The sequence below is a fragment of the Chelonia mydas genome, chromosome 11, assembly GCF_015237465.2.
Source record: "Chelonia mydas isolate rCheMyd1 chromosome 11, rCheMyd1.pri.v2, whole genome shotgun sequence".
NCBI lineage: Eukaryota > Metazoa > Chordata > Testudines > Cheloniidae > Chelonia > Chelonia mydas.
This window is the reverse complement of record NC_051251.2, coordinates 11,591,679-11,611,958: the sequence shown is the minus strand read 5'-3', so window position 1 is coordinate 11,611,958 and position 20,280 is coordinate 11,591,679. Positions and strand designations below refer to the sequence as shown.

Here is a 20,280-nt window from a genome sequence, read left to right as displayed (position 1 = left end):
CAGACTCATTAATCTCTCTCTAAGTGGTCTCAGTGCCACTGGATGGGACAGAGCACCACACCCAGGAGGTATGTGGGTTACGCTTTCATCACAAGACCTTGATGTTGTTTAAGTAAAGATGGGCTTGGGAAAAGCTTTAGATGTTTACATTGGAAATAGAAAGCTCCTCCAGCACATTCATTATGTTGCCTACAGTGGGAAACATAAAATGTCCTGTAATGACGTACTGTATATTGAGTAATTAACGTGATGGAGTGTGGATTACCATGTCACTAACAAAAGTAACTAGGACCTGTGGAGTTAATGGAAGGGGGAAGGACTTCTGACTACTGTAAGTGCTCTAAAGTAGTTCTAAAAAAGTCTTGCAGATCGGAATGTTAGGCTCCAGCAGAAGAGAAACCCAGCTGGTGTTAAGTGGGATTGGATTAAAAATGAAAGGGCTGGTTTTGAAAGAAGAGAACAAAGGAATGAGTATGGGTGGTGCTGCTGAAAATTGTAACTAGGAGAGTGAGTGGTACGGGAAAAGGAAACGGACAGCTGAATCAAGGCAGGGAAGAAATGTTGGAGAAATCTGGATAAACTAAGTTATATGCAACTAAAGACAGAGCATCTAAATTTTGCTGGGTGGCTAAATTGGCAACTTGCTAGGAAGCACAATTTCCATAAAATAGAGCAGATTGCAGCATTCCTCTTTCTTAGTAGGAGATGGAGGCCAGCATGAGGCATTTCTTCTTGATCCATTCAGTTATTTTAAGAGTTTAAGGCAAAGGCAATATGTTTGATCAAAGAAATGGGACCTAAATTATCAGTTGGGGATTAGGGAAGGAGGGTGAAAATGTTGGAGCCAAGTTACTTTGCTGGCTGTATTAGTGTGACTTTAACACATACCAAGGCATCCCCAAAGTGGTGGCTCTTCTCATGAAGTATGGGAAGAACCTTTACCTGAACAGTTAATTTTGTGAGGAAATCGGGCATGTCTGTGATTTTTTTTCCCCCTGCTTCTGTGATTGAAAAGGCCACAACCTCAGCTGATGTAAATGATTTAATTGAAGTAGATGATGCTATGACAATTTATGCCAGCTGAAGATCTGGCTTAAAATGTGAAGCTATCAGTGATATCTGCAGCAGACGATGAGCTACCCACATCCTCTCCTTTCTTTGCAATAAATTGATGTGGTTCTCTTCTGCAATGAACTTATGGCTACTGTCATTTTGTAGTCGAATATGCATGTCTGTGCTCGGTCACCAATAGACTGAATCCATGTAATATAGTTTGGGGGAGAAGTGTCTGATCTTTCTAGGGTCCTGTGCTGTGCCCACCACCAAAGCATCTGAGTGGCTGTTAAGGCATGTTTTCAAATGTGGACCTTTAATTTCTCTTTTTAGGCACCTAAATAAAAGTGGGTTAGTTGACAGAGGGGTTGAGTACCCATAGCTTCCGCTGATGCCAATGGGAGCTACAGGTGCTCAGCACGTTTGAAAATCAAGTCCCTTTCATATGGGTGCAAAAATACCATTTCCAGTAGTAGCTGAACTGCAGGCAACCACATTAGAAAAATTTGGCCTAAAGGCCTTGCATACTTAAATGTACAGTCGTTGCTCTGCCTTTGAATTTCTATATACTTGGAACTTGGGCCTCAGAATTCCTCATTGGTGAGTTTAATATGTTGCTGCAGGCAAATCATTCTAATGAAAAACTTTCACTGCCGAGATTTAACATTTTGATTTGTCCAGTAGTTTCTCTGTTTCATTAGGTTCTGCCATTTGGCTTGCAAAGTTTTTTATGTGTTTAACAGTTACTGCTTCAAGAACTTTCCACAGTATTGCTCAATATCCTGCATTTCTTACTGATAAAATCACTTATGTTTTTCTTCTTCCCCTCCTCTTCCCAACCCATCTTTCTAGGTCAGGGGCTATCCAGAACCTCAGATCACATGGTACAGAAATGGACTTCCCATCACAGAGGGAGAGTATTATGTAGTGGACTGCAGCATTCGAGGGATTTTCAGCTTAGTGATCAAAAATGTGCAAGAGGAAGATGGTGGAAAATATACTTGTGAGGCTGCAAATGATGGTGGAGTTCGCCAGGTGACTGTGGAGCTAACTGTGGAAGGTAAGAGGACTATTACTATGCTGATCCTTAAATATAATCATGGGTATGATAAAACACACCCAGTAAAGGGGGCAAGATAGATGAGATTATCAAACTGACAGGTGAAGATCCAACCTGTATGCACAATGTTGATCATTGATGCAGAAGGAGCACTCGTTATTAGCCGTTCTCATTGAAAAGAGTGGTCTGAGCACAGGATTAGGGGCCAGGAGCTTCTTATTTCTAATCACACCTGGCACTCATTCTTTCTGATGCTAGGAGCAAGTCACATAGCCCCAAATCTTCAGAAGTGTTTCCATGTTACCTTGGGGGCTGTATAAGTACAGAATGGGAAATGAGCCACAAGAATACCAGTGCAATTAATAGGAGTTTTGCTGCTAAAACCTGGTATGACATTTTGAAAATGTAAGGGGAGGTTTTAATTTAAAACAATGGAATCTTTGAACTCCATTGCATGGCTTTATTACAGTGATGTATGGTAGCATTTAATGAGATTGTATGTACAAGACTATTTGACATGTACTTATCACAGATGGCACCCTGTATTTTAAATTTTTCTTTTAAATGGAAATCCAGATCAAGAAAAAACTCACTTAGTCAGTGTCCTGTATGAAATAAGTTAGTGATAAGTATTAAAATCCAAGTGTCCATTGGATTCACTGGAAAGCCTCTCAGTGACTTCAGTGGGAGTTGGATCAGATCCATAAATTTCCTCTTGTCATTGTAAAGATGTTGAATTGATACCAATAAAATTATAAGCAAGACTCATGAACATCGTAATTCCATGGGCAGGGGTTTGATAGCAGAATGTCCCTTTAGGGAAATCTACCACAGAAATCTTTTCTGTGGTGGCTGCCATTGGTGTTAGCTCATTAACCAGAGTGACTGATGTTGGGCAAAGTGAAGTGTTTACTTACCTCTCTTTTCTCTGTGGCTGCACATTCTCACTCTGCAGCATACCAAACACCTGCTGGCCTTGAGAGAGCACAATGGACTATAATACCTGTCCAGTTGGTTACTTAATAAAAAAGCAGCAATGCTCCATGTTAGGATATAGATATTCAGGCCTGTCTGTAAAGGCCTATACTCTAAGAATTTAGGTGTATTCTTATCACGTAGCTAGTTATAGAAGTATAAAAGAAAGAATCAAAATCACTGTCTGCCGGTGTAAGGGCCTTTCTCTTACTGTGACAGTCTGAGGCCCTGTTCTTAGGCTAAGGCCTTTGGCTAAGCAGCAGAGGCTGGGAAGCGACCGGTCACATCCTCACATTCCAAACTAGTCACATTGAAATAAGGCAATCTGGAGCTGTTAGAAAGGTGATCTGATCTATCACCTCCAGAGAAAAGGAAGAGCCTAGAGGATGTAAAAGGAAGTTTAGTTTGATAGTTTTCTGTTGGTAAGAACTCACTTATCAATAGACACAGCTGAGAAACCCTCATGTCTTTATGGATGTAGTTGTAAAATCCTCACTTCTGTATTGTTTTGTCATTATAGTTCCCATTTTGCTATTGTTTGTTTGCATGGTCTCTATCTGGTTCTGTGTTTGTTTCTGTCTGCTGTATAATTAATTTTGCTGGGTGTAAACTAATTAAGATGGTGGAATATAATTGGTTAGATAATCATGTTACAATATGTTAGGATTGGTTAATTAAATTTCAGTAAAATGATTGGTTAAGGTATAGCTAAGCAGAACTCAAGTTTTACTATATAGTCTGCAGTCAATCAGGAAGTGTGTGGGTGGGGTGGGAGTGGGAAATGGGAACAGGGAATGGGGAATTGGAATCATGTTTCGCTAAGGGGGGAAATGGGAACAGGGAATGGGGTGGGGAGTTGGAATCATTTTTGCTAAGGGGGGAAGGGAACAGGGACACAGGTGTAAGGCTCTGTGGTGTCAGAGCTGGGAAGGGGGACACTAAGGAAGGAAACTGGAATCATGCTTGCTGGAAGTTCACCCCAATAAACATTGAATTATTTGCACCTTTGGACTTCGGGTATTGTTGCTCTCTGTTCATGCGAGAAGGACCAGGGAAGTGAGTGGGTGAAGGAATAAGCCCCCTAACACTCCACTCTAATGTCTACGGGCCAAATTTATCATGGATGTAAGGAGGTGCAATTCCACTGGAGTCAATGGAGTTACCTGCAGAAACCATCAGTGAATATAGCCATGTTCTGCTGAAAAAAATTTGAGCTTGTAAAGCTGTTCACTTGTTTTTAGTTCAGCTTGGCGGGGTGGGGAATACAGAAAATCACAAAAACTCTGCTGACATCTCTCTGTATTATTATTTATTTGTTTAACAGTAGTGCCTAAAGGTGCCAATCAGTAGTGGGGCCCCATTGTGCTAGGCGCTGTACAAACACATAGTGAGAAACCATTCCCGCCCAAAGGAGTTTACAATATAAATGGACAAGACAGACAAAAGGTGGCTGGGGAAAAAGGCACATAAAAGTGAAGTGATCTATCCCAAGGTCAGACATCAGAGGCACTGCTGGGAACAGAAACCATGTCTCCTGAGTCCCCATCCAGTGCCCTAAACACTAGACCACATTGTCTTTCCTGAAATGCTTTCACAATTTAATTTCTTTGAGGGGCAAAAACAAGGGTCTTTGGACAGGTAGGTGTCATTTTAGCTTCATATGCCTTAAAATGGCTGGGTAACAAAGGGCCTGATCTTGAGGGCTGCTAAGGCATCTTTAACTTCCATGGAAGCCACTCTCAGGATTAGGCCCATAGCCATGGAAACCACAGATTTCTGAGGGAAATAGCAACTGACTGTCTGCTACAGTGATAGCACCAGTTACTGGTGCTTTTATAACACAGTAACATCACAAGTGAAAGGCTGCATTTCTTGAGGATCTACCAGCTGTGCTCAATATATGGTTCAGTTTGATGTCTGTGTCACATGGGAAGCAGCTAAGATCAAAATGGGAATTTGGAAAGGCACATCTGCATATTAGATAATCTAAGGCTTTGTCTACACTTGTCTCTAAAAGTTGGGCAGAGTGAATGCTCTTTGTCGGCACTTTTGCCAACAAAATACTTCCACCCCCTATAAGCGGGGTTCACGTTGTCAACAGGAGAGCACCTCTGCCCACAATGAGCGATTTACACTGCCACTTGCCATGGCAAAACTTTTGTCTTTCGGAGGGGGGAGGGCTTTTTTAAGCACCTGTGGACAACAAAAGTTTTGTCCTTCCATTGGCAGTGTAATCAAAGCCTTACATTGTTAAATTTAAAATTCCCAGTAACACAGAGCCAGAGAAAAGTGTTAGAAATTGACATCAGTGCTACTCTCTGTTTGCAAGCTGGCCGATGTGCCTCATTTCAAGGTTCTGGTGAATAGCAAAGCCCTTCAGATTGTTGGCTTCCTGTTGAATTCCCAGGGCACATTTTACCCAACTTCATCCTACCCTAAAGAGAAAAAAAATGTTTGTCTATTCATGGTCAAAGACCTCTCATGGAAATCCTCAGAGTGCAAACTTGTTGGAATCAACAGGTTGCACAGGGGCAGAGTTTGAAATCAGTTTTCTGACATTGGCTGTTCAGTCCTGAATTCATTTATTGTTTTAAATTCATTGCAGTAAAGCACCCAAGGGTTAAGCTCATTAGTGTTTAGGAACTACAGAAGTCTCTGTTCTAATAATCCTCCATGCGCCACTGATGTAAAATACAGAATTATTTCTTTCCAGATAAGCATATGGGACTGGTTGTTTTCTGAAAGAAACATTACTAAATCACTATGTAGCTTTCCTGCCCAGAGGTTTTGACTGGTACCACTCCATCTGGTATACTCGTTTTAAATGAGATCTATGGCAGATACTTATAAATCTCAAGAAGCTTCCATTGTTGACAGCTGCCATAGTTGTTTATTTCTCACTGTCACCCTTGATCTGCCCTGTTTCACTGACAATTTTTGTGTGTTAAAAAGCTAGTAATGTTTATTTTGTTAGTCTGTCCAGTAGATGGTGCTAAGTACTCAGTGCATTTTGTGCACAGTGTATATTTTGTCAGTACTGTAGGGTGGGTTATATTACCTTGAAAAGAAGCACACCAAAAAGAAAAGGTGACATGGACAAATACATGAATAAAAGAATAGCTTGTTCATGGGACTCTCTAATCCTGCCACTCTGAAAAATGATTAATAATAATACTTGGACTTTATAATAGAGTGTTTCATCCGGTGGTCTCAAATGGTTTTGCAAAGGTGAATAAGAAATTATCCCTAATTTATGGATGGGGAAACTGAGCCAAGAATTTAGCTGTTAAATCCTAAATTTTGAAAATTGGCTTCTTAAGTAATTTTCCCAAAATTACACAGTAAGCCAGTGTCAGAGCTGAGAACAGAATCCAGGTTTTTGAAAGTTGGACATGTAGTTTTATGCCTTCTCCACTGGAATACAGTGTGGGTGAAAGTCATGTTCTCTAATCATTAGTCAATATTAGTTATAAGTAGACAGGGGTCTTTGTGACCTGAGTCACAAAGTGTGGATAGTGGATTTGTAAATTCCTAAAATTCAGGGATGGTTAGATTGAAGTTCTGTCTGGAACCCAAATCTGGTTAATAGTTAAGTATTTAACACAGGTCTGAACCAAACACAGTCCTATACTGAAGGGCATACTCCTGCATTGGTTAGATTATAGGTAAAATAACTTGTACTGTAGGTATCTTCCACCTCTAATTTTCATGATCCTTGTTTGAAAGCAGGAGAAAGAAATACAGTATTTACACAGATTTTGGTATCTGTAGTACCTAATAACCACGATAAGTCATCTGATTTGTTGTCTTTCTATAACATACAGGAAACTCCTTGAAGAAATACAGCCTGCTGTCCAGTGCCAAAACCCTTGGGTAAGAATTCTAGGCTCCATGGAGTTCTTTAAAACACAAGGTCTGGTGGTGAAGGTTGTGGAGAGACTGGAGAATTTTTTTTCCTCAAGTGACTTTGCTGTCTAACATTACTGCTCAGTTTTATTTTGTGGGCCAATTAAAACGAGTTTGATTTCTGCTTAGCCCCTAATAAAGCCTGACCAGATTAAAAAAGCATATAGTGACCTTGGCAGCATTCTCTTCCAGCATCAGAGGCTTGAATAATGGAGGAAGGGGTGGTCTTGTTAAGGCACAAGACTGAGAGCTGGGAGAGCTGGGTTCTATTCCTGCGTGGTCTTGTGGAAAACACTGCAGTGCCATAGTTTTCCTATTTGTAAAATGGGGCAACATTACTAGTCTAATTCCCAAAGGTGCTGGAAGGCTGACCTCATTAATGATTGTGAAATGCTCAGATTCTGTGGCAATGAGTCCCCATGTAATGCATGTAAACAAGTAACCAGAATAAGCCCAAATCAATGTGCTTCAGTGAGAGCTGTTCTGTCTGTAAATCCGTGAGAATAATATATGCAGACGATTGATGTTTGTCTGTTGAGAAGGGATGGCAGTAACCTGCTTCAGCTAATCCTGTCCCATGCCAGTCGGGAGAATATACCTATAGGAATCAATGTGTAGACAAGGACAGCTTACTCTGGGTTCACCATGGATGTGAACTCTTTCCCATTTATTTTAGGAGGGCTGGAAAGATACGTCTCATTAGCCCTTTTGCAGTTTGCACTCATGAAACTGTCTTGAGTTGGTATCATTGAGATTAAGTAGTTTAATGGGCCAAATGGTGGTTCTGTAATATTATCCATGGCCACAACCAAAGAACCTGGTTGACGAGCACTTTTCTCAAGGAGGCGATGGAAGGATTTTGGTGACAGAGGTAAGCTTCTCCTTACGACATACGAGTTAGTTTTGATAGCTTGAGGATTAGGTGTGCGTACTTTTAAATAGGGTGGCCAACTTTCTAATCGCACAAAACCGAACACCCCTACCCAGCCCCTTCTCCAAGGCCCCGGCCCCCTTTGCTCCATCCCCCCTCCCTCTGTCACTCGCTCTCCCCCACCCTCACTCACTTTCACCGGGCTTGGGCAGAGGATTGGGGTACGGGAGGGGGTTGAGGGCTCCTGCTGGGGGTGCAGGCTCTGGGGTGGGGCCAGGGATGAGGGGTTTGGGGTGCAGAAGATGGCTCTGGGCTGGGGCAGTGGGTAGGGGTACAGGGAGTATAGGCTCTGGGATGGGATGCGGGCTCCAGCTGGGGCCATAAATGAGGGGTACAGGGTGTGGGAGAGGGCTCCGGTCTGGGGCAGGGGGCTGGGGTGTGGGGGAAGTGAGGACTCCAGCTGGGGGTTCAGGCTTGGAGTAGGGCCAAGGATGAGGAGTTAGGGGTGCAGGAGGGGACTCTGGGCTGGGGCAGGGGGTTGGGATGCGGGCGGGGGTTCAGAGTGTGGAGACGCTTGGCAACCCTATTGTCACTGCTGGTGTCCTTAATGTAATGCCACCCCACCCTGCCATCCCTTCTCATTAGCATTTTAAACTCCTACCTGCATTACCTGCCTATTTACCCTTAAAGCCATGGCAGATATTGATAAAAACTGAGATTTTAGAAGGGAAATCTACTGTAAAAGAGTGTTCTTCCATATTTAAAGTAATTCTCTCCTCCCCTGCCCCAGTACAACTGTGTGTTGGAACAAGATTTGCCCCATATTACTGCTACCACTAGCAATAATGGACTAATATATCCAGACATAACTTCAGGGCTGAGCTGGCACAAAGGATAACTTCTTCACTGCATGGGCTGTGCTGTTTACCAAACATTTATAATTAAATGGTTGTTTTGAGGTTCAAAATCCTGGGCCTGATTCTTCTTGCAATTACCTGGGGTTTTACAGTTTTATAACTTGATTGACTTTAATTGGCTTATTCCTGATTCACACCACTGTGATTGAGTGGGGAAATGGGCCCCCATAGGTTCAAACAAAAATAATTTCCCTTACCAATGTTAGTGATCAGAACACAGCTTATTAGTATTGAGTATTTTAATTTTCCTTTTCACTATGAATCCTATTTATTTACTTTTTGGATTTCGCTCAGATTACAGCGATGAAAATAGACTATCAAGCAAGTGAAAGTGACTAGTTGTTCTTCGAGTGCTTGCTCATGTCAATTCCATTCTAGGTGTGCACGCACTCACGTGAGCAGTCATCAGAGATTTTTGCCTTAGTGGTATCTGTAGGACCGTCTGTGGCGCCTCCTTGAGTGCCGCACTCATGTGTCGGTATATCAGGGGCTGCCAGCCCTATGCCCTCTCAGTTCCTTCTTACCGCTCATGGTGGCTAGTCAGAGCGCCTTTCCTTGCATCAGCGGCACCGGGTTCGGTGCATGAGACACGCTCGGAGGTCGGGGTAAAGGAGACAACATCCACCCCAAAAAAACCCTTTCTCATGGGGGATGAAGCCCCAGAGCCTCCCCTAGCGGTACAGTTGTCGACCTCATCCCCGGATGAGGTGGTTGCAGGACCCTCGAGGGCCAGCCTCCCGGACAGTTTTAAAGAACACCAGGTCCTGCTTCGATGGGTGGCCAAGAACTTGGGCCTAGAGGTGAAGGAGATGGCCAAGCAGGTGGACACCTTGTTCGATGTCTTCTCAGCCTCTATCCTGGCATGTGTTGCACTACCAGTGCATGATGAGGTCCTGAAAATTGCCAAGGCCCTCTGGCAAACCCCATCGTCCATCCCTCCCACCTCCAAAAGGGCCAAAAAGAAGTACTTCATCCCAGCCAAAGGGTTCACCTCCGGGCTCACTGGTTGTCTTTGCGGCCAATGAAAAGGCCAAGCAGGGACACACCAGTTCAACTCCCAAGAATAAAGAGGCCAAAAGACTGGACCTTTTGGGGAGAAAAATTTATTCAAGGAGCCAGCCCGCAATTCCGGGTGGCGACCCATCAGGCCCTCTTGGGCGGGTACAGTTTTAACTTATCGCACTCCCTCTGTAAATTAAACGAGTCCCTCCCTCAGAGTTTGGCCTAGGAATTCAGCACCCTGGTGGAGGAGGGCATCACGGCAGCTAGGTGCTCTCTCCAGATGGCGTGGGACATGGCAGATTTGGCAGCTAAAGGTGGGCGCATCGGCGGTGGTCATGAGGCGCAGCTCCTGGCTTCAGACTGCCACCCTGTCCCAAGAGATGCAGATCTCTATGCAGGACCTCCCATTCAAAGGGAATGGACTCTTTTCGGAGCAGACTGATGCGAGGCTGCATAGGTTGAAGGACACTCAGGCCACCCTTCGCTCGCTGGGCATGCATGTGCCGCAGTCTGCACGGAAGCAGCTCCAACTGCCCCTGCTGCCAAGGCCTTGGCAGCCTCGTCAGGGATCTGCGAGGAGAAGGGATAGAGACATGAAGTTTAGTCATCGCCACCCTTCTTCCTCCCACTCACCTGCGCGGCCCGGCCCGGTGAAGCATCCGGGGGGCCAGAAGTGCTCATTTTTAAGATGCGATCAAGAGTGACGCCCCAGTCAATTCCCTGGATCCACCTTGTTCTTTCCTCTACCATTTTGTGCCTACCATTTGGCCTGGTCGCAGGTCACCTCGGACTGCTGGGTATGGGATATAGTATCTTGGGGCTATACCCTGCAATTTTTGGCCAACCCTCCCTCCTCTTCCCCATCCCTGTTCAGGGACCCTTTTCACAAGCAACTCCTCATCCAAGAGGTCGAGAACCTCCTGCACCAGAGGGTGGTGGCGGAGGTCCCTTGGGATATGAAGGGAAAAGGGTTTTATTCCCGCTACTTCCTAATCCCGAAAACAAAAACGGGCCTCAGACTCATTATGGACCGGCGTCACCTCAACAAGTCTCTCAGAAAGTTAACGTTTTGCACGGTCTCCCTGGCCTCCATCTTCTCCCTGGATCCAGGGGACTGGTACACCGCCCTCGACTTGAAGGACGCTTATTTCCATATTTCCATATTCCAAGGTCACAGACATTTCCTCTGTTTCATAGTGGGCGGACGCCATTTTCAATTCATGGCGCTGCTCTTTGGCCTCTTATTGGCCCCGAGGGTGTTCACAAAATGTATGGTGCCAGTGGCTGCTTACCTGAGACATCGACGGATCCAGGTCTTCCCATATCTCAACGACTGGCTCATCAAGGGTAGGTCTCGGGAGCAAATGCAGAGGAGCCTCGATCTGGTGTGTTCTACCTGTGGCAATCTGGGCCTGTTGTTAAACGAGAAAAAATCTACCTTAACACTGGTCCAGTTAGTAGAGTTCACTGGGGTGGTTCTGGACTCCACATGAGCCAGAGCCTTCCTTCCAGAAGCGCGTTTTAAGGCCATGTCGGACCTGATCTCCCATGTAAAGAACCACCCGCTCACCACGGCTCACACCTGCCTGCAGTTGTTGGGCCACATGGCCGTGTGTACATACGTGGTCAGCCATGCTTGGCTCCATCTCCAGCCTCTGCAAGTGTGGCTGGCGTCAGTCTATATCCGCAACAGGCACGACCTAGAGTGGGTAGTCAGTGTGCCGGATCACAAGAGGTCATCCCCTGGATTGGTGGTTGGACCCAAGGTCGGTGTTGGAGGGAGTTCCCTTTGCGACCCCGTCCCTGTCGCTGACCCTGGTCTCCAATGCTTTGGACCTAGGCTGGGGAGCCCATCTGGGCGAGCTAAGCATCCATGGCCGCTGGTTGTGGTACGATCTGGCCCTCCACATCAACACCAGGGAGCTCAGAGTGGTTCGCCTGGCCTGCCAGGTTTCTTGCCCCACCCGAAGGGCAAGGTGGTGCAGATCCTGACGGACAATACCACTGCGATGTATTACATCAACAGGCAGGGCAGTATCAGGTCTTCGGCCCTTTATCAAGAAGCCTTTGGGATTTTTGTGTGCGACGTGCCATTCATCTGATCGCCGCACACCTGCCTGGAACCAGGAATGTCCTGGCGGATTACCTCAGCAAGACTTTGTCTTGCCACAAGTAGTCGCTCCATCCGGAGGTGGTCAGCATAATCTTCCAGAGGTGGGGGACTCCCCAGGTGGACCCAATTGCATCCAGGCAGAACAGAAAATGTCACATGTTCTGTTTGATCTGGGGGTTGGACAGGGGCTCCCTATCAGATGCCTTTCTCTTTCTGTGGTTGGGGGCTCTGATGTATGCCTTCCCGCCAGTGCCACTGATTCACAGGGTCCTTGTGAAGATCAAGCAGGACAGGGCAAGAATTACCCTAATAGCCCCCACGTGGCCTCGCCAGCACTGGTTCGGCACATTGCTGAGCCTTTCAGTAGCTGCTTCGCTGCAGCTACCTCTCTGACTGGATCTGCTGTCCCAGAACCACGGCAGCCTTTTGCACTGGATGGCTTGGCTACTGTATAGCTAAGCATGGACAAACAGGCACACTCGGACCGTGTTCAGTAGGTCTCGCTGCGTAGCAGGAAACACTCAACCAGAGCGACTTTCCTGGCCAAATGGAAAAGGTTCAGGTGCTGAGTCTCGGAATGGCATATCCAGGCCGAGCAGGCCCCGCTGCAGGAGATCCTGGATTATCTGCTGCACCTTGAACTCCCAAGGTTTGTCCCTGTCACTTAGCTGCTATCTCAGCTTTCCATCCTCCATTCCAAGGCAAGCTGATCTTTGCTCACAATATGATGGTACATTTTGAAAGGTCTGGAGTGTCTCTACCTGCACATCCGGGATCCCATCCCTCCCTGGGACCTGAATCTCATGTTGTCGAGGCTCATGGGGCCTCCCTTTGAGCCTCTGGCTTTCTGCTCTCTCCTGCAAGGTTTCATTCCTGGTCATGATAATGTTGGCCCACAGGGTGTCTGAGATCAGGGCGCTTACTTCAGAACCACACTATACAGTCTTCTACAAGGATACGGTCCAGTTGTGACCACACCCAGCATTTCTGCCCAAGGTCGTTTCCCAGTTTCATACTGGCCAGGACATATACTTACCCATCTTCTTTCCAGAGCCTCATGCATCAGATCAAGAGCGAAGCTACACACCCTGGACGTCAGGAGGACGCTGGCCTTTTACATAGAACAAAGCCATTCTGTAAGTCAATGCAGCTGTTCATTGCGGTGGCAGACAGAATGAAAGGTCCCTCAGTGTCTGCTCAGAGGATTTTGTGCTGGATCATGGCCTGCATCCGATACTGCTATAAGCTGGCGAAGGTGCTTCCCCCGGCAGTCGTGACTGTACACTAGGCTGGGACACAAACATCATCAGTGGCCTTCCTGGCACAGATGCCCATCCAAGAGATCTGTAGGGCTGCTGCCTAGTCGTCTGTCCACACGTTATCATCACATTATGCGCTTACCCAGCAAGCTCGAGACGACGCTGGCTTTGGCAGAGCAGTGCAGCAAGCTGCAAATCTGTGAGCTCTGAGTCCACCTCCATGGACATTGCTTGTGAGTCACCTAGAATGGAATCAACATGAGCAAGCACTCAAAGAAGAAAAAATGGTTACCTACCCTTTTGTAACTGTTGTTCTTTGAGATGAGTTGCTCGTGTCCATTCGATTACCTGCCCTCCTGCCCCTCTGTTGGAGTTTCAAGAAGGAACTCAGAGGGCGTAGAGCTGGCGGTGCCTGATATACTGACGCATGAGCATGGCACTCAAGGAGTTGCCACAGCTGGCCCTACAGATACTGCTAAGGCAAAAATTTCCCATGACCACACACTTGGGCATGTGCACACCTAGAATGGAATGGACATGAGCAACACATCTCGAAGAACAACAGTTACAAAAAGGTAGGTAACCATATTTTAGGTTCTTTTGTGTGTTGTTTGTATTGCAAACACGCTAGGGGAATATGCACGTGCTAAATAGTCCTACTAAGGAAGGATAGTCATGTGGCCATTTAGCTCTGTCTTTCTAAAGAGCTCACCTAATCCAGTGGATTTAATAGAGTTGTTAAAAGGTTCATCCTCCTGTTTTCTTTGCTTCTGTGTTTTACTCCTGTTTAGAGCTTTCAGAATTTGGAAAGATTTAAATCCAAAATACTCTTGAGTTATGTAAAAAAAGAAAATATTAAAAACATAGCTATATGTATTTGGTTTTGTAAAATCTAGGAAGGGAGTGTATATATGTCTAGTAGTCTAGTGGTAATTAATATTCTCTTTTGATGTATCAGTGTTTATACATGTATGTATACATATACACACATGCGCGCGCACACACGTGCATGCCCTCTAAATTTTAGGACTGAACTATGAGTGACCCTCTTTACAAAGCTCTAGCCTTCTTCTTTAGGTAAGGCACCACTCTTGCCCAAAAATTTTCAGTATTCCTTTTCTCTGTTTAAATCCTCTCCATCATGGTCTTGTCTTACTCAGAATTCTCAAGTAGCCCATATGGCCACCATCATATCTTGGCAGCTCCTTGAACTGAGGCTGTGAGGTCTGTATTAGTGTTCTGATACCTTATAGAAAAAGGGAGGTATTGACACTTCTCATGTGCATGTGGGTAAGATGCTGTGTGGAAAATCAGTGCCCCAAAAGTGGTTTGGTTTGCCTGAAATTCCAGGCTAAAAATAATCACCATCTACTATCTTCTGCTATTGTGTGGCTTGATTATACCGTGGCTGTATTCAGATAGCTCCTTTTGACATTAACAGGCATAAATTGCACTTATTTTGTCTTGCTTACAATACTGTTTTGTATTTCAAGGTTATGTGACTGTGACTGACTGTTCTCTCTCAGTGTTGAAGTGTCACTTTCTTAGCAAAGCATGTTGTTCCACAGCTATGTCATCTTTATAAGCAAAGCTGGGCCAATCCTGCTAAAAGTTATTCATTATCATTAATTATAACTTCTAAACTAATTTATTTTGTTTCGTTTGTGCCATTTCCATGTTCACTTTGTGAACATTCTAGTGAATGAATTTCCTGGCATAAATGTTTACTAAAATAGTAAATTTTAGGTACACACGTTAGAAAAGTGGTGAAAAGTGAATGTCATTCATAATCACAAGTGATTATGTGATTATCACACTCACTGATGGGTGAAATAATTGGAGAATAATTCTGAACAGCTAACAAATACGGGTAAATTTATAGCTGTTGGCAGACAATTCACAGATTGGAAAAAAGGACTGACTTAAATGTATATTTTGTTAATTGTGACTAGTTTGCCCAGCTCTGGTTATAAGCAACCAGAATTGTCAAAAAAGGTGTGATAGTTCTTGTTGTGTGTTTGTTGGATGAGGGCACACAGAAGAACAGTGTCCAGTAGCATGAGAAATTGAGAGCAGTGGTCTCCAACATGTGGGCCTGTGATGGGTGTCTCCTTATCACATGTCAGCATTTTGTTCCTTACATTGGCCACACGTTGCCAGCTTACTTCTGATTTCTGAACATTTTGTCCCACTGGCCAAAAATTATTGTCTTATGCTGGTACCTTGTAACTCAGTGTTGGTTACCACTTACACTATTTCACAGTTGGCAGACCACTGTTCTAATATGCTTTCCGAAGTGTGCCTACCCACAAGAAAAGGTTACAATTCCTCTGCTAAACTAAGGTGTTCATTGCCTTTCCAGGGGGAGATTTGCTGTTCCGTCAGTGGAGAACAGGCCAAGCATCTGGGGAGAAAGTCCACCAAAGTTTGCTACAAAACCCAACAGAGTCATCGTGCGTGAAGGCCAGACAGGCAAATTCTCCTGTAAAATAACAGGACGACCACAGCCTCAAATAACTTGGTTTAAGGTATGGTTTCCTGTGGGGCTAATGTCCTTGTTCTGCCTCAAAGCTTCTATTGTAGGAGGATGAAGTCTGTTGGTTCTTCTTCAAGTGCGGGTCCTGCTATGTGTTTTCCACACGTGAGTATGCGTGCATGCCACACACCTGAGTCCAGAAATTCTTCAAAGCAGTGTCCATTGATTATGTGCAGTAGTGTCCCTCATGCTCCCAACTGAGGATATAAGAGGCAGTGTGGGTCAACACCTTTCCGGGTCCTTCTTACCACTGGATGGCCTGAGTCAGAATCATGTCCTCCTTCACTCCATGCATAACCTGTAATGGAGATTTGCTGTAAATCGTTTTTATATCTTAACTTGGTAGTTATAGTTAATATACAGTTAATATAGGATAGTTTCTCTCCCCCGCCCCCATTCTCCAGAAACCTTCCCCGGTCCCAAGACAACACCCAGAGTCTTGGGATTCAAAAATTGCATCTCCTGCTCTTGCTCCTTCTCTGTCAGTGACAAGCATCAAAGGTCCCTGTTCTGCCTGGGTGAAGTGCACATCTCTGCAAAGTGCAGTAGCTATTGATCCTTCCCACCCAGAACTAGAGAGATCCGAGAGCACTGACTAAAAAAGTTCCCGATGGAGGAGGCTTAACCAACCAGCAGAGCCCCCCCAGGCACAAGCCTTGGAACGGAGCCTTTACTGCAGAAACCCAAAGAGTCCTCCTCCAGGGCTCCTCATGAGTGTAAGGGAAGCTCTCATGGGCTTCAAGACGATGACCGCATGCCATTTATCAGAAGCCGCCCATTTCAGGATCTCTTAACCCAGGACAGAGGGAAAATCAAGCACCCCAACCCAGGTTCACTCCACCTCAGGCCTGGTGTTTGGATGGGCATCTGAAATAGAATACTCATACTGCACTCCTGCTCAGGAAATACTTATCCAAAGTAGAAAGGATTCTACTAGAGCCTGCTACCAGGCTAAACGGTGGCACTTTTCAGCCTCAGCACAACACCACCAACATTCCCTTCATAGGTGGGCATTCTGGTTTATCCTAGACTAGTTTCTCTCCTTAAAGACTTCAGGTCTGGCCCTTAGTTTGCTGTGGGTACACCTAGCAGCAATTAGTGCCTTCCTCCCTCCCGTGGAGGGATATTCTATGTTTACATACCTGGCTACTGTGCAATTTATGAAGAGCTTGATCAGTACCTTCCCATTGGTCATTAAATCTATGCCTCAATGGGACCTTAACCTTGTCCTGTCAACACTCTCAGGTCCACCCTTCGAACCTATGGCAACACATGCCATGACCCACCTGTCCATGAAGGTGGTGTTCTTAGTGGCCATGACTTTGGCCAGAAGGGTCAATGAGGTAGGAGCCAGGATGGCGGACTCTTTATACAGTATTTCAGAAAGAGAAGGTCTCCCTTAATTTACACCCCAAATTTCGCCTCAAGATTGTTTGAGTTCTATATCAATCAGTCAACTCACTTACCTGCAGGTCCATGGACACTGATTTGAAGAATTCCTGTACTCAGGAGCATGGTGGGCATGTGCACCCACATGTAGAATACAGATAGGGACAATACATCTTGAAGAAACTTCAGTTACAGTAAGTAAGCACCAGTGACTGTGATAGTATAAACTATACTACATGTCAAGAAACCTGTGTACAACGCTGAGGGGGCAAATCTTCCCCTCACTTGCAACCCAGAAACTCCACTGAAACTAGTAGAGTCATTCTCAAGTGCAACTGTCACCTGTATCTGTCTCATTACTCTTGTTAATGATATTTATTATTTGTATTGTGGTAGTGCCAGCCAAAATCAGGGTCCCATTGTACAAGCCCCTGGTAAGAAACAGTCCCTGCCCCAAAGGGCTTACAATCTAAATAGGAAAAACAGACAAAGGGTGAGAAAAAAGACATATTATCGTTTCTCTTTTACAGATGGGGAGCTGAGGCCCAGAGAGATTTAATAACTTGTCTAGGGTCACTAAGGGAGTCTGTGCCAGAGCTGGAAACTGAAAACCACTTCTTGAGTCCCTGTCCGTGCCTTCCCACAAGGCTATCCTTTGTCTTTTTTGTCTTTCGTTGTCCATAAGAAGTTTGTATTTAGTGATATGTGAAAAGATCCTACAGGGGGAAATGGAAATAAGCAGTTTAAATGCAGTAACAGTCAGGTGTGTTTTTATTTGCCAGTATTTTGCATATTTAAAAAAATCCAAGTTTGAAAAAGAACAGTTCATCCACATCAATATGAGCTCTACTAAACCAGCCACGTCACAAAAGAGTTTGATTTCTAAAATAAAGACAGGCCTCAGCTGCAAACTTCAGATCAGTGGGAAATGTTCAGGTCTGGTGGTTTCGCTTCTAAATAAATAACACTAAAATTTCTGATTTTTAAGGTAATGTTAGGATTATTAGAACAGTGAAAAAGCACCATGTTATAGTGACTTTTGTTATCTGGAAAATTTCCCTGGTTTACAACCATATTTGTCTCAGTAATGGTGGAGCTTTTTGGGTGATATTTAATTATTACATTGGTTTATCCATCCCCGCTGAACAATTTATGTTTTGAAAAATTGAAGACATTTTTGCTCTTCAAAATTATAGAATTGAACATTAATTCTTTTGTCTTCCTCTCTTCCCCTGCCTTCTGTATCACAGCAAGGACTATAAACCAGATGGTAGGAAATGTAGGGCATTTTCTCACTGTTTTTTATTTCTTCTGCTCAGACAGGTTCTCTGCCAAAAATTGAACAATCCCATGAATCAGCGGAGGAGGGGGAATGTTTAAAGGGGTGAGGGGTGGGAATGTTTCATAATTGAAAGAACACGTTTCCAGTTGCCGGCCACTATCATAAATCATTATTATTATTTGTAGTACAGAAATGCCATGGGGCATCAACCAGTGCTCAGGGTTCCACTCTGCCGTGCAAATACATTATAAAAGAAAGTCCCAGTCCCAAGGAGTTTTAGCTAATCTGCATGTCATTAATCCATGTTTTATAACTTGTTCTGCCAAGTGCCAGTTTCTTCCCCTTTCTTAGCAAAGATCTAACAGCAGAGTGTTATAGTGAGACATCGTAAAACTAACATACACTGATATAAAACCACAATTTTCAGAATGAATGAATCAGATCCATCTGGGGATGCCTTATTCTTTCCTTTTACTTTGTTTATCTGCTAATTCACAAAGATCAGTCGTTCATGTTGGATCCCCAGGACAATGGTGTCAGTTGGTTTAACTGAATTTTCTTTCAGCTATGATTTTATAATATTCAGACACTAGGAAGTTATTGAGTCATCAGAGGTGTTAAAAACTCAACATCTACCAAAAAGTACCATACAATGCTGCCAGGGAAAGTACAGTTTCCATCTGTATTTAGAATAGGAAAATTTGTGGTATCTGTTAGCAAAGGATATCTTTTTATTGGTGACTAAAGAAGCACATGCTTACAATGGCTTGCTTAGTCATAGATTCATAGAATATAGATGCATAGATATTTAGGTCAGAAAGGACCATTGTGATCATCTAGTCTGACCTCCTGCACAACACAGGCCACAGAATTTCACCCACCACTCCTGTGAAAAACCTCTCACCTATATAATATGCCAAAAGGGACCATTATGCTCATCAAGACTGATCTCCTGTGTAACACAGGCCATAGAATTTCACTTAACAATTCCTATGTCAAGCCCATGGCTTGTGATTGAACAAGAGCCTATCTTTTAGGAAGTCATCTAATGTTGTTTTAAAGATTCAATTGATGGAGAGCCCACCACATTCATGGTAAGTTGCTTCAGTGTTTAATTATCCTCTCTTTTAGCTTTATTTCTAGTCTGAATTTATCTAGCTACGGCTTCCAGCCATTGGAGATTATCTCTTTGTCTGCTAGATCAAAGAATCCTTCATTATCAGAAATTTTCTTCCCATGTAGGTACTTCCAGACCATGATCAAGTCACATTTTAACCTTCCCTTGGATAAATTAAAATAAAGATATTAAGTTTAGATAAAATAGATTAAGTATTAGAAACAACTGTTAAGATAGGTAGATGTCTTTAGTCTGGCAACTTTGGCCACGACTATTTTTGAGGGCGAAGTGTCAACCAGAACTTACAATTATGATAGGTCTTGCATTTATTTGTGTCCCAACCTTAATATTATTTACAAACATAAGAGGCTCAATTGTTGGCACAGGAATGGAAAGGGTGGGTGCCAAATATGGCTTTTATCCACCTTTGCACTCTCTGTATTCTAGGCCCTGCAAGGGTTTGCTCTAACTTGCACTCTGCTTCCCATGGACTCCAATGGGCTAAGGAAAGCAGAGAATAGCCGTACTGCAGTAGCCCAAGACCTTTTGCTCCCTACAGTCTACCCCTGAGATGCCCTCTATGCCAGAGAGGGTCTGCACTGGGTCTCTCTGGCAGCTCTGTGCCTCTCAGGAACCTCTTTTAAGTGGGGGGTATTTCTTTAGCAGACCAGCATAAAGGGGCCATAGGACAATGGAGAATTGGCCCCAAAGTCTCTGTCTGTAACTATTATTCTGAAATGTGATGTCAATCTCTCAGGAAAGGAAATAAAATGTGTTACTGCTTCAGTTGCCTATACAGT

General features: G+C 44.3%; 1 protein-coding gene across 4 annotated transcripts in view; it reads left to right on the top strand.

Annotated features, from left to right (window-relative positions):
* The window catches only part of MYLK (myosin light chain kinase), a 324,584-nt gene that overhangs the window by 141,562 nt on the left and 162,742 nt on the right, over positions 1-20,280 (top strand). For all 4 annotated transcript variants that reach the window (XM_037913164.2, XM_043524849.1, XM_043524848.1 and 1 more), the window contains exons 3-5: positions 1,906-2,113; positions 6,913-6,961; positions 15,519-15,684. In XM_037913164.2, the coding sequence (XP_037769092.1) occupies positions 1,906-2,113; positions 6,913-6,961; positions 15,519-15,684 (423 nt within the window). The remainder of the gene's footprint in view (positions 1-1,905; positions 2,114-6,912; positions 6,962-15,518; positions 15,685-20,280) is intronic.